The 15,781-nt window shown below is 45.1% G+C and overlaps 1 protein-coding gene across 3 annotated transcripts; it reads left to right on the top strand.

Annotated features, from left to right (window-relative positions):
- The first annotated feature begins 1,437 nt into the window (after positions 1-1,437).
- On the top strand, positions 1,438-15,384 carry LOC111601098 (protein trachealess). 3 transcript variants are annotated; one of them, XM_023317534.2, is made up of 11 exons: positions 1,438-2,502; positions 7,235-7,470; positions 10,001-10,068; positions 10,214-10,526; positions 10,669-10,790; positions 11,068-11,145; positions 12,658-12,851; positions 12,912-13,018; positions 13,080-13,227; positions 13,659-14,103; positions 14,143-15,384. In XM_023317534.2, exons 1-11 carry the CDS (start codon positions 2,267-2,269, stop codon positions 15,133-15,135), a joined length of 2,940 nt encoding a protein of 979 aa, XP_023173302.2. In that variant the 5' UTR covers positions 1,438-2,266; the 3' UTR covers positions 15,136-15,384. The 3 variants fall into 3 exon arrangements, with proteins under 3 accessions (XP_023173302.2, XP_023173303.2, XP_023173305.2); XM_023317535.2 differs by lacking the exon at positions 11,068-11,145 and having other exon boundaries at positions 10,214-10,544; XM_023317537.2 differs by lacking the exon at positions 11,068-11,145.
- Positions 15,385-15,781: the final 397 nt, after the last annotated feature.

The raw sequence follows: 15,781 nt of genomic DNA on the forward strand, positions 1-15,781 counted from the left end.
TTCCCCAAGTCAAGATCTATTTTCATTAGTTAAAAATAATTTATCGCCTGTTTTCAACACACTGTGCACAGTGAGCACTAGCTGCTGGCAGCACAAAATGGCCGACGAGCGAGACATTCGCATTTCATGTTGGCCCATTGATGAAATTAAACAATTTCTGGGATTGCTTGAAAATTATTATAAACGCATAAAAACCAGGCGCAAAAGTAAAGCCCCAGTCGTCCGCTGTCTGCTGTGCGAGAGTGGAATAATAAAAGGTTCAACTGCCTCGCCCCCAGCCACCTACGCACTACTCCAGCAATTCGCTTGGTAAGTAGAAAATCCTGGCTACCTGTGTGTGTCGTGTATCGCGCCCCACCCGCACGCGCACGCAGGAAGGGCAGCTCCTGGCAGAGAGGCTCTGGCTCGGGCTTTGGCTGCCTGCGCCACCATTGGCATCTTGTCATTGGCATTTTGGTCACATACACAAACACACATAAAAAAGAATAAGAAGAAGCAAACGACAGACAACATAACAAACTCCCACACGAACGCACGCAGCTCACAGTAGTGGGCGTGAGCGAGAGGCAAACAGCCGAAAGAGCCGCTAAACAAATTCCCAAATGTGTAAAGAAGTAAACTAATTGCTGCGCGTGACGCAGCCCCAACGAAAACTGGGGATACCAGCACAGCAGTATATAAAAGAGTGAGAAAGAGCCAACGTGTCTGCACAGTAATCCACAGCCAGTGCCAACGCGTGCGTGTGAGCGAGCGAGCAAGCGAAACCAGTTTTAGTTTACAATACAACGTCTGCACGTACACACACACACACTGATGTACACATAACAGACAGCTGCGCTGCTTTGCTTAGTGGATATGGCACGCTCTCGCTCGCACGCATTGCTGTGCTCATTTGGTATGCGCGCTATGTTGATTCCGATTCGACGGCAGTCACGTCCCGCCCATTTGCACGCACACACACACACACACACTGAGCACAGGCACTGGCACTGGTACTGGCACTGGCACTGGCACTACACCCACACAGCGGCGCAGGCTATAGAGCGACGGCGAAACGAGAGAGCTTGCGGCGAATTGGAGCGTGAGGCTGCTTAAAATGCTACTGGTGCGCCCTGTACATGACCAGGCGCTGTGTCAGGTGCACACACACACACATACACTCACACACTCACACAGGCGCCGCTGCTCGCTCACGTTCGTTGGCTGCTCGTTCTTCGTCGTGGCTGCTTCGTGTCGAGTCAAAGATGTCACCCCCAAAAAATGGTCTAGCTGTGTGCGTGACTCTCTCTTGCACTCAGTGTGCGTGCCACAGTGAGCGAGTGTATGTGTGTGTGTGAGGGGGTCTATGGCAGCGCTGCCTTTTTTTGCCTTACTTTGGTTTTGTTCGTGACGTGAACGTGACTCTGAATTATTCTGCACGTATTCGTCGCCCGCAACGGACGTACTACGTAAACACAACTCTCGTAACGCGCGCGCTCAGCAGTTGTCTCTAGTTTCAGCTATTGCTGCTGCTGCTACGTCTGCTTCGTCTTCTTCTTCTTCGCCATCATCATATAACTTTTACGTTGCTTTCAACGCCGTTTTGCTGCAGTTTTCACGTACGCTGCCCGGCCGTGCAACTGTAGCCGTATCCGTATCCGTGTCGACGTGTGTGTGGGTGTGTGGGCGTGTATGTCTGTGTGCTTGTGTGAGTGTGGCAGCTACCCTGTGCGTGCGTAATTGGCGCCCATTTGTTTGCAGGCCGCAACGCGTCGACAGCCCCCAATACCAATCGCAATCGTAGTCCAGCCTTTCATCTGGATGCTGCTAACGCGTCTGACGTGCCAAACGCGTGTGACGTGCGAATTAACTGGCCGCCAAGTCGATTGCACGCTAATTTGAATGCCAATCGAAGACAGCCAGACAGACAGACGCAGCGACAGACAGACAGAGAGACACTCGACGTTAGTTTTACGTGCGTGTTGCGACGTGCGGGTCGAAGGATAATTGAAGGAAGCAACCGACACGTACGCGTGCTCCACCAGACAACACAGACAACAGCACACAGGATGCGTCGTTGACCTGCTGCCCGAAAAGTGTGTCAAAATTAAATTGAAAGATTGAAAGGATAAGAAAAGCCCCAAGTGCAATAATCCCCATATATCCCACCTCCTACATCGAAACCGAAAACATGTGCCAGTGCTAGCTAGGAGAACCGTTAAGAGTTAAGTCCGTTAGCCAGGGGAAAAGTGAAAAGTGAAGAGTGAAGCCGAACTCAAGTGCTACAATGTTGCCCTATCAGGCCGTGGCCATGGACTATGCCGGCTATCAGCGCCAGCCGACGCCCGGCCATCCCGGCAGTCACATGGTCGGCTCCTTGGGCATGCCCGCCGTTCCGTTCACCCACTCGTGGATGGTGCCCACACAGGACCTCTGCGGCATGTCGCCGTACAACAAAATGCCAAATCAGCACCAGCCGGGCGCACCCGGCATGCACGGACAACAGCAACCCATCGAACCAGGGTTAGTTGATACCGGGTAAATTGACCAAATTCTAAAATATATCAACTAAATTTAGGGGATGCTCAAGAACGTTTTAGCTGTTCGAATCTCTGCAACGGACATGCATTAGGAGACTTGGCTCTAGAGATGAACGTAGCTCAAATATCGTTTAGCTAGAACTATCTGGTTGAAGTGCTTAGAATCTAAATAAAATAGAGTCTTATATCTTGATGGATAAAAACATGCATATATATATATATGATATATTGATATATATATTTAGATATATGTTTACCCTGAGTATCCAGCATGAAATGTAAGCTCAACAATCACAGTTCTAGAAATTTTAGCTTGAAAAGCAAATATTAATAATTGTAATATTGAGAACTTGAGAAAGTTGACTTGCCCTACGGCAAGTCTGATAATATAGTTTCCATAGGATTTTCTTCACATGGCCAAAGCTTTGTCTTTTAACCATCTTTGATGTAGGGCAAGATATTTTTTCCATATTTTCTACATGATTTTTGCAACTGAGTTTCTCTAAGCGTCAAGTTTCTCATTCAAAAACTCTTTCTTAAGTCAAATAATAACATCAAAATAACAAAGTTATACAAGAATTTGAAGTTCCATAAAATCTGTTGAGTTTTCTACAAATTTGTAGTCAAAACTCCAACTTAAATTCTTTCTACCAAAATTTTTTGTAAAGTCAAGAAATTAAAAAGGAATAGAAAAGCTAAATAACTGTAAACCTGCTTGAGTTTTGATGCTTTCTATAATATTTCAGTTCTTATGAGTTGGTTGTTTCTCCGAAAAACTATAGCAAAAAATAGATCTACTAACGGACAGAGTTGTAGAAAAGTATTTCGATCGAAATATGAAAGTTTTTATACTAATAGTAAAAATAGTAAAAGGTGCTCAAGGCCAAGATGCCATGGCTCTACATAGCTATATTTGCAACCAATCTTAGGCACATAAATTGGCATAAAATAAAGACAAAATGTAGTAATTGAAACCGAAAAACTTCAGCATTATTTCCATTCTCACTTACATTCATAACCAAATTTTTGCTGATCGACTTTCCAGCTCTTTCCAAAGCACTTCAAATTTTAACTCTATTTTCCGTTGATTTCAATGATAGAACTTTTAAAATTTTCTTTCATTAACTCTTACATCTGAATTTCCACTTAGGGTTACCAAGTGTTTCCACACACATTTTCCAGCTCACAAAGCTTTCCAAAATAGTTTTCAAAAATCATTTCAAAAGTAACTTCAAATATTATCAGACTCTTTGTGGCTTGCTCCAATTGCAGACACTCCAGATGCAGTTTTATGACTCTTTCAGAGAGTTTCATTTGTTGATTTCTGTGTTTCCACGAATTCCGATTACATAATGTCAGTTGATAGCTGGCCAACACTTACTATTTACAGCTATTCACGCTGTGTTTGGCAGCAAACACAACAGAAGAAAGAAAAAAACAAATAAACTGATAAAGACATAACGGCACTTCTCACAGCCCCTAGACAATGAAGCGAAACAATCTCATCCTTCAAATTTCCTTTCTCTTCTCCTCGGTATGTGTGAACAGTCGGGAAAACCCGACTGCTAAAGAAAAGCAAGGAAAATGCAGTTTCACCCTTATCGCGATCGTCGGCTTGATTTTTGGCAAATTGCTTTTGTTGCTAACCGCAGCAGCTCAGATCTTGTAATCCGCTTAGATGCCCAAATTCGCCTTAAAGTCTTAATCAAATGACAATATTTTGTGATCCCAAGGTAAATCGATTAATCGATCTTTCCCAGCAAGTCAAGTGGAAATGGGTTCAAATCAGCTCTAGGCAAGCTTTCAAGGCTCACTAATACTAAGACAACTCTCAATTATCAGTAGAACATACAGCGTAGCTTACACACGGATATAGCACACATATGGGAAAGCTTTTAGCATATATATGGTCCTCAATAGGGCAAAGCACACAAATACTAAGATCTCGCTCAACTCTTAGCACTCAGTAGAACATCAAGTGCAGCTTTCACACGGATACAACTCACATAGAGCGTTTGTAGTGGCTTCCCTTGCCAAAGCTCCCAAAGCTCACACACACAAAGGCAACTGTCAGCTGCCTTCGCCCCGTCTCTCTCTCGCCCCTCTCATGCCGCTAATGACATGCAATTTACACGGCAAATTATAGCCGCAGCTCCCTTATTTCGGCTTGCGAATTCGAATCAGGAAAAATCATTTATCAAGGCATTTCGCTGCAGCCCTGACAAATCGCAAAGACATTTCGTTTGGCTTACTTCGAAGGCAATTTAAATGTTATTTGATATTGAAGTCAGCCAAGATTAATGAGCCAGGTTCTCACACTCTTTGGCTAATTGCGAATTTGGTGGTTCCATTTCCAGTTAAGTTCTTTGAACTACGAGTTTTTCGGGTAAAAACCTCAGGTACTCTTGAGCTTTGAGCTTTAAAATTTCAAAACAAGCTCGGACTTAACAAACTAATTAAAAAAAACCAAAGCTGTGGCTGAGCTCGATAACTGGCTTGGCCCGTGGCAGACGCATGTTGTACGGGTTTCTGTTCGAAGCGCTCTTTACGCCGTTTTCATTTTAATTATCAACAAAATATTTTTATAACCCCAGCGAGGCAGTGCCCCTAACGATAAGCATCATCGACTCAAGCAGCAGCAGCAGCGGCTTCTTCTTTTTTTTTTTGGTTTTAATAAACTTACACAAAACGTAGCTCCAGCCCCAGCTCCAGCTCTGTGTGTGTGATGAGCGCATTTACAGATGCCCCACAGACATTAAAATAAATGTAAAAGGCCACAAAATGTACAAAGCGTACAGCAACTGAAAGACTGAAAGACTAAAAGACCAACAACAGATCTGGCTAAAGCCAGCTGGAAGAGGAAGAAAATTGGATTTGGCTATGGAGAAACTTCAGATACTCTACAAAAATTGGCATCACTCAGAAAGTCATTTTGAGTTGACGTGTGAGTTGCTGCATGAGATGTAGCCAGTGTTGAGACAGCAGTGTTGCATAAGCCAGTGTTGAAAAGAAATGCCAGATGCAGCAGAGCCCAATAAATATGTGAACTTATAGCCAGAATGAAGAAGTCTTCAAAGTATCTGCTATACAAAACTGTATTGTTTGGGGCTGGAGTTGAGCTTACAATGAAAAACAGTGTTGAAAAGAAGATGTGAATTCTAAGACTGTTACATAATTAACTCTTTTAATGCAATGTTGAATAGGAAGAAATTGAAAAGTAATTTGGCAACTTTTGAGTTCAGAGACTTAGGCTATGATGCGCTCTTGTGAATACTAAAAAATTAAAAGTCATAGTTAAATATTAAAATAAAAGTTTATCACACCTCAAAAACTGTACATTTATTATATACTGCATATCTATAGATAACGGAACAATTTATGAACACTCCTTAAAAATATTTGAAAAAGATATCAAAAATATGTAAAAGATATATGCCAATTCTATAAATATATGTGAATAATGTCTTAAAAAATGACTTAGCTGAAAATATGTTATAAATAAGTTTCAAGTGTGATGGCTACGCATTTTATATGGTCATCAAATGTTTAATAAGTGAAACTGATTTATTTTATGCCAAAAATATATTTTTATGTTATGCATACCTTATACCTTAGCACTTTCAACAAATACCAAAGAATTTTGGAAAAAAAAAATCAGAGCGTAAATTTTATGTTTCTCTTTTTATTAAGCTAAAGTTTTCCCTCAAGAATAAGGTTTATTTAGTAATAAATAGAGTTATATTTAGAGCCAATAGTTTCGTAATTGCCTGCAATTATTAGCCAAAAGAAAACTCAACCAACAACTGAGAAATTTAAATAAGAATTTTGATACCTGAAACTAACTGATAACAAACTAACTAAGCTTCAGCGAGACTATTCTAGTTAGCTCTAAGGCTTCTATTATGAGAACTCAAAGAAGCCATATCAATAACTGCTAAAATGCTGGCAGCAAACCTCGTCTAAATGCCCATGAGCCCACTCGCTTGGTAGGGCATAAAATTTCACTTAAAAAGAAACAAAAACGAAACGCGACGCGACGCGGCGCAACGCGACGACAACGACGAAAGATGACAACAAACTTAAGTTATGAACGCTTTAAAGCCAAGTTTCTGGCGAAGATGATGGGCCAAATGATATGAGCAGCAACAGCGGCAGGCTTTGAGTGTTTGCCCGGCTGCCCAGTTGCCCGGTTGCCCGGTTGCCCGGTTGCTGAATGGAAAACTGTGTGCAACTCAAAGAGATCGAATCGAGTATCTGGCGAGCGGCATCTGCCACAAGAGGAGGCAGCTTTTGTTGCGACTAAGCAAACAGCAGATCGAGATGCGCACAGAGAGCCAGATACACTTAACAATGGAAAATCTGTTGCGCATAGAAAATGAGGCAATTTTTCTTCAGCTAGAACAGAAGAAAAGCAAAAAGATCGTGAGAGTCTGTTCCGTTGAAAGGCTGACAAATGGCTGGCAATTTGTTGTGGACTCTGACACCATTTCATCAGCCAAACAAATTGCCAACAGTTGACAGTGCGACGACAGGTGTGAGTGAGTGAGTGAGAGAGGGAGAGAGGGAGAGGCAAGGCGTCTACCTGGAGGATCTACCTTGCCTTGCCTAGACGCAGCTTCCCATTCGTCAGTGTCTACTTAGGCCCGGCTAATATATCAATATTTATTGACTTGGCTTTGTTTGTCTTAATCTTCTCTTTCTCTTTTCTCTTGCAGCATTCTGGAGCTGCGCAAGGAGAAGTCCAGAGACGCGGCTAGATCGCGGCGCGGCAAGGAGAACTATGAGTTCTACGAGCTGGCCAAAATGCTGCCGCTGCCAGCGGCCATAACCAGCCAGCTGGACAAGGCATCCATAATAAGACTGACCATTAGCTATTTGAAATTGAGAGACTTTTCCGGTCACGGCGATCCGCCATGGACCCGAGAGGCGTCCAGCAGCAGCAAGCTAAAGAGTGAGTATCAAATCTGCCTGACTTACATTATAAGTTATATATTCTTAACTTCAAACACATTCCCCATCGTTTACCATATCAAATTCCTTGCCGAACAGCGTAACTCGCGATCGTGCACTCTATTTGCGCCACCAGTGTAAGTGAAATTTCATAGCTCATTTGCATACGCGACTGTACGGCGGCGTGGGCGGCCATTTTGTGCGCCATTGCTGCGACGCCGAAGAGTTAGTGAGAGAGGGAGAAACTGAGAGAGAGAGAGAGAGAGAGCAATAAAAACCGAAAGCAGGAAACACATTTGCCTACATTTTACAGTGGCGTCGCCACGCAACGGCACAGTGAAATCACGAATTTGTTAACTTTTCTATGCCAAAAACCAAAACTGAAAATAAAAATAAAAATAAAATAAAATTACAAACAATATGCGCGCGCACCTTAAAAAAAAAACAAATGCTGAAGCCAAACAATTTATTGGCTTTATTTATTTTTGGGCTTTTGACGGGCTTTTTGGGGGCCGTCAGTTGTCCATTTGCATAAAATATCGCTATTAAGCGCAATTTATATTTTATTTACTGCGCATGCGCAGCCATTTTACTCTCCCCCCTCCCCACTCTCTCTCCTTCTGTCTATGTCTCTGTCTCGCTCGCCCGCTCTGCTTATTTGTTATGTTGATTTGTTTTTATTGCCATGACTGTGTGTCATAGCTGTCACTGTGGAATTCCAGAAGGCCAAGCCAAGCCGATTGGACAGCACTCAGAGCTCATTGTAGCCACTGAGCCTATAGGCAATCAAAGTCTAGGCAATCGTTAAAGTAGCTAATAAACAGATGACAAACCTTAATAGAGTGCAGTTACGACAGCTTTCACCTGGACTATGGACTATGGCTGGTGACCCTTAGCCATGACTGCTATTTAGATATGGCTGTAATAGCAACATCATTTGGAGTACAAGAAATCAGACTAACATTTATCAGAGTTCAGATATGCTTAGGAAATGGCAAATATAAAATAAATCGGAATGACAAAAAGCATGAAAGTCCGAGAGTCTTAGAGTCTTCCTTCAGAGTTTAACTACAATTTAGTCTAAGCTATAAATTTATATTCAGTTCAAATTACATTTCATTCCAAAATGTATTTGCAGCTTGTCTGGAATTCGAATTGAATTCTCATTGAAGTGCCTGCTCAGGGGTCAGGTCGAGCGTTGCTGAGTGTCATAAATATGTGAGCTCTTGCAATATTTTCTCAGCTGTGGCCCATGCGCAGCATATTTATTTAATTCAATTATAGAATTTTACGATTATGGGCGGTCAAGCCGACCAAGCCAGCAGCTAACCCCTCAAACTGCCAGCGGGCAGCTTCCAGGTCATAATTCGCACAAGTGCAAATCGCTTTAGTCCAATGCCAAATCCCTTGGTTGCGCCCCAGCCCCAGCCCCTGCCACTGCCACTGCCACTGCCATTGCCTTGTCCTTGGCACTTTCCCTCCGTTTACCGCTTCCCTATCCGCTACCCCTTGCCCCTTGTGCCTTGTGCCTTACGCCTTCTCTCTGCCACTGTAAATCCCCAGCGATTTCTTTGCCTCGCCTCGACTAGCTCGTTGCCAAGTTGGCAAACAGTTTCCGCTTCCGCTGTCCATATGTGTCTCCCTCACCCTCCCTCTCTCTCTCTCTCTATGTGTGGGTGTTGAGGCGTAGACCCACCATAACAGCTTTGCCTTTAATGACCTTCCCTCGCCCCGCTTTAATAATATTTTTATATATGTTTCGTTTCGTTTCGTTTCGTTTTTTGTCTGTGGGTCAAATTGAAGTGGTTTTTATAGCCCGCAGCTTGTTGCTCTGCCTTTTTGGGCTTTAGTTGCGCATAATAATACAATTGCCGCCCCTGCGGCCCCATTGCCTGTGGCCATACATAACGCCCCATTGATTTTGGATTATTTTTTAGTGCCTTGTCTACCTTTTCGACTCGCTTTGCTGCCAGTTGCCAGCTGCCAGCGCCACTCCCGCCCCACCCAGCAGCCCCTGGGCTTAGCTTGGCTCAGTGCAGGCACCTCGTTCAGCTCTTGGCATGCCTTTGACGTGACAATAGCTGAACGTTGACGTGGCCAGCAGTGCATGACGTGGCAATGGCTGCCAGTTCAATTGGCAAACAAATCAAGCAAAGAGCCATGAATAGGGCTAACTCGAGCTGCAGCTTGACTTCGCTTGAATCACTTTAAGTTATCGGAGTGAAGAGCTAGATACCAGGCTTTAGTTGGGGTCTATCTATGTCTTGTCCATACATAGCATTATCTCTGTTCATAAGCAAGGACGGCCAGACGAAAGGAAGGAAGCACAGACAGCCGAACGGACAGCTTCCCGCTGCGAGAACGAATATCTAAATATATTTTATTGGATTTGAATTGCATATACTCTAGGAGTGTTTAGCATTTTGCTGCGTCACATGCACACCTTGTTTTAACACCTTTCGAATGTTGTTTTTGCCTCTGGCCAATCGCTAACCCGAGCCACTTTGCATGCGTTTTGTTGTCTATTGCAGGTGCAGCCATTCGACGCAGTCCCGCGGTTGATTTGTTCGAGCAACATCAGGGCACCCACATACTGCAGGTAAGCAAACGAACGAGAGAGGGAGAGGGAGAGGGGCGAGGGGCGAGGGAGATGGGTTGCTATGCGGGCAGCCATCTTTAGCTTCAACTTTATGCAAATTTGGCTAAATGAAAATTGTTTTTCTCTCTCCTCTAATTCGCTGCAGTCACTCGACGGCTTCGCCTTGGCAGTGGCGGCGGATGGACGCTTCCTGTACATATCGGAAACGGTGTCCATCTATTTGGGTCTCTCGCAAGTGGAGATGACGGGCAGCAGCATATTCGACTATATACATCAGGCGGATCATGCGGAAATCGCCGAGCAGCTGGGCCTCAGTCTGACGAGTGGCGGCGGCAGCGGCGGCGGCGGTGTGGGAGTTGGTGGCGGCGGCGGAGGCGGCGGCGGAGGCGGCGGCAGTGGCGCCGCTGGCCTAGCCTCGCCCACATCGGGCGCCTCGGACGATGGCAGCGGCACACACGGTACGAACAATCCAGACGGTGAGTCGAGTCCGAGTTACTACCACGAACCTGGGCATCCCGGGCGTCCAACTAGCGAGCCATAGCCGTTAACCAACTAAACCCTAGTTGGCCTTTAGCTAAACGCTGTTCTCTCCACTTGCAGTTGCCGCCTCCATGACGCAGGCCTCGACCAGCGGCTACAAGGGCTACGATCGCAGCTTTTGCGTGCGCATGAAGTCGACGCTGACCAAACGTGGCTGCCACTTCAAGTCGTCCGGCTACCGGGTAAGCCTCAAGCATTGACCATACATATCTGAGCCGTGCCCTGTAGCCTAGTGTAGAACACCTCAGTTTGAGTTCTCGTTTTGAGTTTGTTTTTGGTTTCGTAGCTTTGCTTTCTAACACTTAGCCAATTTGTTTGTCCGGTTCCCGTTGTGCTGGGGCAGTAGACTAACCGATCTTTGGTTGAACGTACTTACATATATACACACACATATATACATATATATAGAGCTGTCTGTTAGCCATTTATTACCATCACCATCCCAATGCTTATCTACAGGCGAGCGATGCAACCAGCAATTGCAACGGTAGCAATACAAATGGTAAAAATGTTAAGAATCCGGCCTCAAACTATTCGGTACGTATCAATTGAAATCAGTACAACAAAATGCAGAGCAACTAAGCAAACAATTTAAATTTAAATTTTACAAAAATCAAATAAATTTAAAATTAAAATTAAAATTAAAGCTAAAAATTAAAAGTTAAAACAAAATTTAATTTAGTTTATGATTTCAACAATCAGTTTCTCGATTTTCGGCCACATTTCGTTTGAGCAGGCAATGCAAAACTGATTTTAGATTGATCAGCATCGAATATAGCCACCATATACCGATATCACTCCTCGTAGATATCTGCTATATAAACTATACAACAGTATCGACAGCGAGTCAACACGAAGTCCGATATCATTATGATATTGGACTGATCAAAACCGTATATAGCTGCTATATAGTGTACACTGCCTAGAACACTCAATCAGTATTGGAAATAGCTACTATATAGAACATATATAAAGATCTATTGATGATCACTGATTACATGTTGATCAGTTAGCAATACATCTACTATATATGCACCTAAGTCAGCAGCTAATATGTCTCATCTACTATTCCTACACTACTATATCCACTATTCATCTATATATAATTGCTATATATACAATATTTGTACTTTATATCGATATATATCGATTTAAGATATACACAACAGTCTTATCTAAGGTACATCAACTATTTTTACCAATCAGAATTCTATAGATACATCGACTGATCGCTATCCTAAAGCAACTCTGCTCTCACTCTGTGTATATCAGCTATATTTCCACGAGACACCTTACATGTCCATAAGTACTAAAATATGTATACTATATATCATCAGCTGTTAGCAGTCAGGCTACTATATATCTGCTATATATACACAACAGTCAACAATCATTCGACTACATCATCATATATCTAGGCTATAAATACATTCCACATCAGTCAACAGTCAGTTCAGGAAATTCCTATACATATACTACAATAACATCTGCTACATATACTCAACCTTACACAGTCACTTCACTATATATAGTATCTGCTATCTACAGTCAATCTAAAACATCATCAAAGTCATTGAGTCTTCATTTATAGCTTTCAGCTTATTGTCAGTCACTTCATGTATAGCGTTCAGCTAATTGTCATTTGGTCAAATCCAAATCATCATCAAACACATGCTGTCCTCATATACAGCTTTCAGCTTTTTGTCATTTGGTCAAATCCAATTCAACATAAAACTCATGCTGTCCTCATATATAGCTTTCAGCTTTTTGTCATTTGGTCAAATCTAAGTCATCATCAAGCACATGCTGTTTATATAGCTTTCAGCTTGTTGTCATTCAGAGTAATCTAAAGCATCATCAAACACATGCATAGCTTTCAGCTTATTGTCATTAAGTCTAATTGTCATACAGTCTTCGCTGTCTCTCTCTCTCTCTCTATATCTATCTGTCACTCTCCCTCCCCCTCTCTCTTAGCTCTTAAGCAGCCAGTGTCTGACCTATTTTCACTAACTCCTCCACGCCTTGTCTTGTGTTTTGATGTTGTTGCAGGTGGTGCTGCTGCTGTGCAAGCTGCGTCCGCAATACACCTTCTCGCACACGCGCAAATCGCAGCCTCCGCTGCTGGGCATGGTCGCCCTGGCTATAGCGCTGCCACCGCCCTCGGTGCACGAGATACGTTTGGAGTGCGACATGTTTGTGACGCGCGTCAACTTTGATCTGCGCGTGGCGCACTGCGAGCCCAGGTGAGTGTCCGTAGTCCAACTGGCTTACGAGCTCCACTGATCCCACGTCTTCTGCTGCAGAGTATCTGATTTGCTGGACTACACGCCCGAAGACCTGGTCAACAAGAGTCTCTATTCTCTCTGCCATGCCGAGGATGCGAATCGCCTGCGCAAGAGCCACACAGATCGTAAGTTCCACGAGATGAGCTCACTCGAACTCAGCTAATTTGAATATTGATTCCCTTTCAGTGATCGAGAAGGGTCAGGTCTTGACTGGCTACTATCGACTGATGAACAAGAGCGGCGGCTACACCTGGCTGCAAACCTGCGCCACAGTCGTCTGCAGCACCAAAAATGCCGACGAACAGAACATCATTTGCGTCAACTATGTCATAAGGTGAGTGAATCCCAGCGGCAGCTGGGCATAGGATAAGCTGTAGCAAGCCAAGAGTAGACTGAAGTTTCTTTGAGCTTCTTGACTAGTCGAAATTAATAGGTAGGACCTCAGCCTCATCAAGGAAAGTTAGGATCTACAGAGCTCTTACTTCATATCAAAAACTTTCCAAGCCCTTAACTCAGGTTTCCCTTGTCTCCCATAGTTTCCTATGCGATCTATCCTTGTCAGGTAAACTGAGACTCTCAGTAGTTCTTGATCAATAGGGCTTATCACTTGCCTGCCAACAGTGCAGCTCCTTTAGCCAGAGTCTAGGCCTCTGTCTAGTGTAGAGTCTAGTCCTATACGATATATGAGTACAGCTGAGACAGCTTACCTAAGTCCCAGTCAATAACATCCGACTAACCCGTTCGTCCTTTGTCCATTTCCCCCAGTAATCGTGAGAATGAGAATCTGATTTTGGACTGCTGCCAGCTGGAGCCGAGTGTGGACAGCATCAAGCACGAGGAGGGTCTGGGCAACGACAAGAGCAGCGGCTCGCCTGGAGGCGATGCGTCAGGTGAGGGCAATGCCCACCTGAGTGGCGATATGAAGCTGGGCCTTGGCTCGCCCAAGACCGATGCCGAGGGTCACACGCAACGTGGCCGAGGACGCAATGCGACGCATGGCAGCAATCTCAACAGCAGCCTCTCGCTGATCAAGGACTCGCCCACGCCGCTGGGCGTTGAGGTCGATGGCGTGCTGCCTGTTGCCGTGTCCGCCACGCCCACGCCGACGCCGACGCCCACAAGCAGCGCGACGAGCAGCAAGCGCAAGCGCAAGAGCAAAGCAGCGCAGCAAGCAGAGGAGCAGCAAGCCGACCAGCAGCAGGTGAGTCAGGTGGGAGCTCAGCAGCTGCAAGCAGAGCAACAGCAGCAGCAGCAGCCGCTGAGCAAGCTGCCCGCGCTGGAGCAGCAGCGAGAGCCACGCAGTCGCCTGCCTTCGATGGTGGAGGACGTGCAGCCAACAGCCGCAGCTGACTCGGCTGTCAAGGATCTGGAGCATGCCATGTCCAAGCACCTGCCCTCGCCCAACAACAACAACAACAACAACAACAACCAGCCCAGCACAGACTTCAGCACAGACGCATTAATCAAACAGCAGCAGCAACAGGTGCAGCAGGTGCAGCAGCAGCTCCATGCCACGGATGCCAACGAGAAGAGCAGCACCATCCAGTGGATAGGCACGCCCTACCAGCAGCCAGCTCCCATGCCAGCTACGGCGCTGCTGCGTCAGCTCTACGCGAATCGCGAGAGCGTGATACGTGCCACAGCCAGGCAAACGCCCACAGGTGTGGGCGTGGGCGTGCCAGGTGTGTTCTATGGCGAGCAGCAAGGCGGGCCACTGCCCACGCCGCCAGGCAGCGAATCCTCCTATGAGAATCAGTATCTGCAGCTGCACTCGGCGGCAGCGGCGGCCTCTGTGCCACATCCCGTTGGCCAGAAGGGCGGCAACTCGGCGGACGCCTTTACGAACCTGGTCTCGACCTATGGCGGCTATCACAGCTCCATTGACTATCACAACGCCATGACGCCGCCCAGCTCCGTGTCGCCGCGCGACTCCAACAACTCGGCCAAGCTGCCCTCAACGGCTGCGCCACCTGGCCTCCTGGTGGGCTCCAATGGCGGCTATGACTATGCTGATCCCTTGCGTGGCCAATACGCCACACCTGTGGACGGCTCGGCAGGCGCCACGTTGCCCCTGAAACCGCAGGCCTACACGGCTGGCATGCATCCGCATGCCACGACCACGACCGAGGGCGGCGTCACCTACAGCAATCTGGACCAGCCGCAATACTTTGCGCCCCACTCGAGCTTCCATCTGTACCACAAGGGCAGCCCGGCGAGTGCCTGGTACTCGACGCCCTCCTAGGCGAGGCACGACTGCCAGCAGGAGTACCACCAGCAGCAGCAGCACCAGCACCCGCAGCAGCAGCAGCAGCAGCAGCAAGCGGAGCAGCAGTCACAGCGCTGGGACTTTGTTGGCGCTCTAGGCAAGGTGGCGCGAATGTTCTTTAATGCGCGCAAGGGCAACCACCACTGAGCCACTCGCACCACCAAGTGCTAGCAGCTACTGGCTGTACCTGTAGCCACTGCTGAGCGAACAGAAAGGCATGAGAAAGTTTGCAAACAAATTTTAAGCCAAGCTTCAAGCTGTACATAAAAAACTAAAATAAAAAATTATTTCTTAAAAAAATTGCTTAAGCAAATTTTATAAAATAATGCTTAAATAATTTTTTATTTTAAAAATTGTAATATCAATTTTTTAAATTTGTATAAAATATTTAATTTCAAGAGTTAAATATTTAAACATTTAAATTAAATTAAAAGGATTACGAAATATTGAGCAATAGTTTATAAAATTTGCTTAAGCAATTCTTTATTTAAATGCAAAAAAAAAAAAAAATATTATATAAAAATTATGAAATATTTTGATTTAAATGCCTAAGCAATATTCAATAAGAAATAAAATATTAAAAAAAAAACTGTATATAGAAAAACTTAAAAATGCAAAAAAA

Source organism: Drosophila hydei, unplaced genomic scaffold (assembly GCF_003285905.1).
Source record: "Drosophila hydei strain 15085-1641.00,03,60 unplaced genomic scaffold, DhydRS2 tig00008140-arrow-arrow-pilon, whole genome shotgun sequence".
Taxonomy (NCBI): Eukaryota; Metazoa; Arthropoda; class Insecta; order Diptera; family Drosophilidae; genus Drosophila; species Drosophila hydei.

What these genes read in the sequence shown, in the direction of transcription:
- LOC111601098 (XM_023317534.2), top strand. Translation starts at nt 2,267, where the DNA reads ATGTTGCCCTATCAGGCCGTGGCCATGGACTATGCCGGCTATCAGCGC. An exon ending in CAGCAACCCATCGAACCAGG is followed by an intron (nt 2,503 to 7,234) that starts GTTAGTTGATAC and finishes TTTCTCTTGCAG; the next exon opens with CATTCTGGAGCTGCGCAAGG. An exon ending in CGATGGCAGCGGCACACACG is followed by an intron (nt 10,527 to 10,668) that starts GTACGAACAATC and finishes CTCCACTTGCAG; the next exon opens with TTGCCGCCTCCATGACGCAG.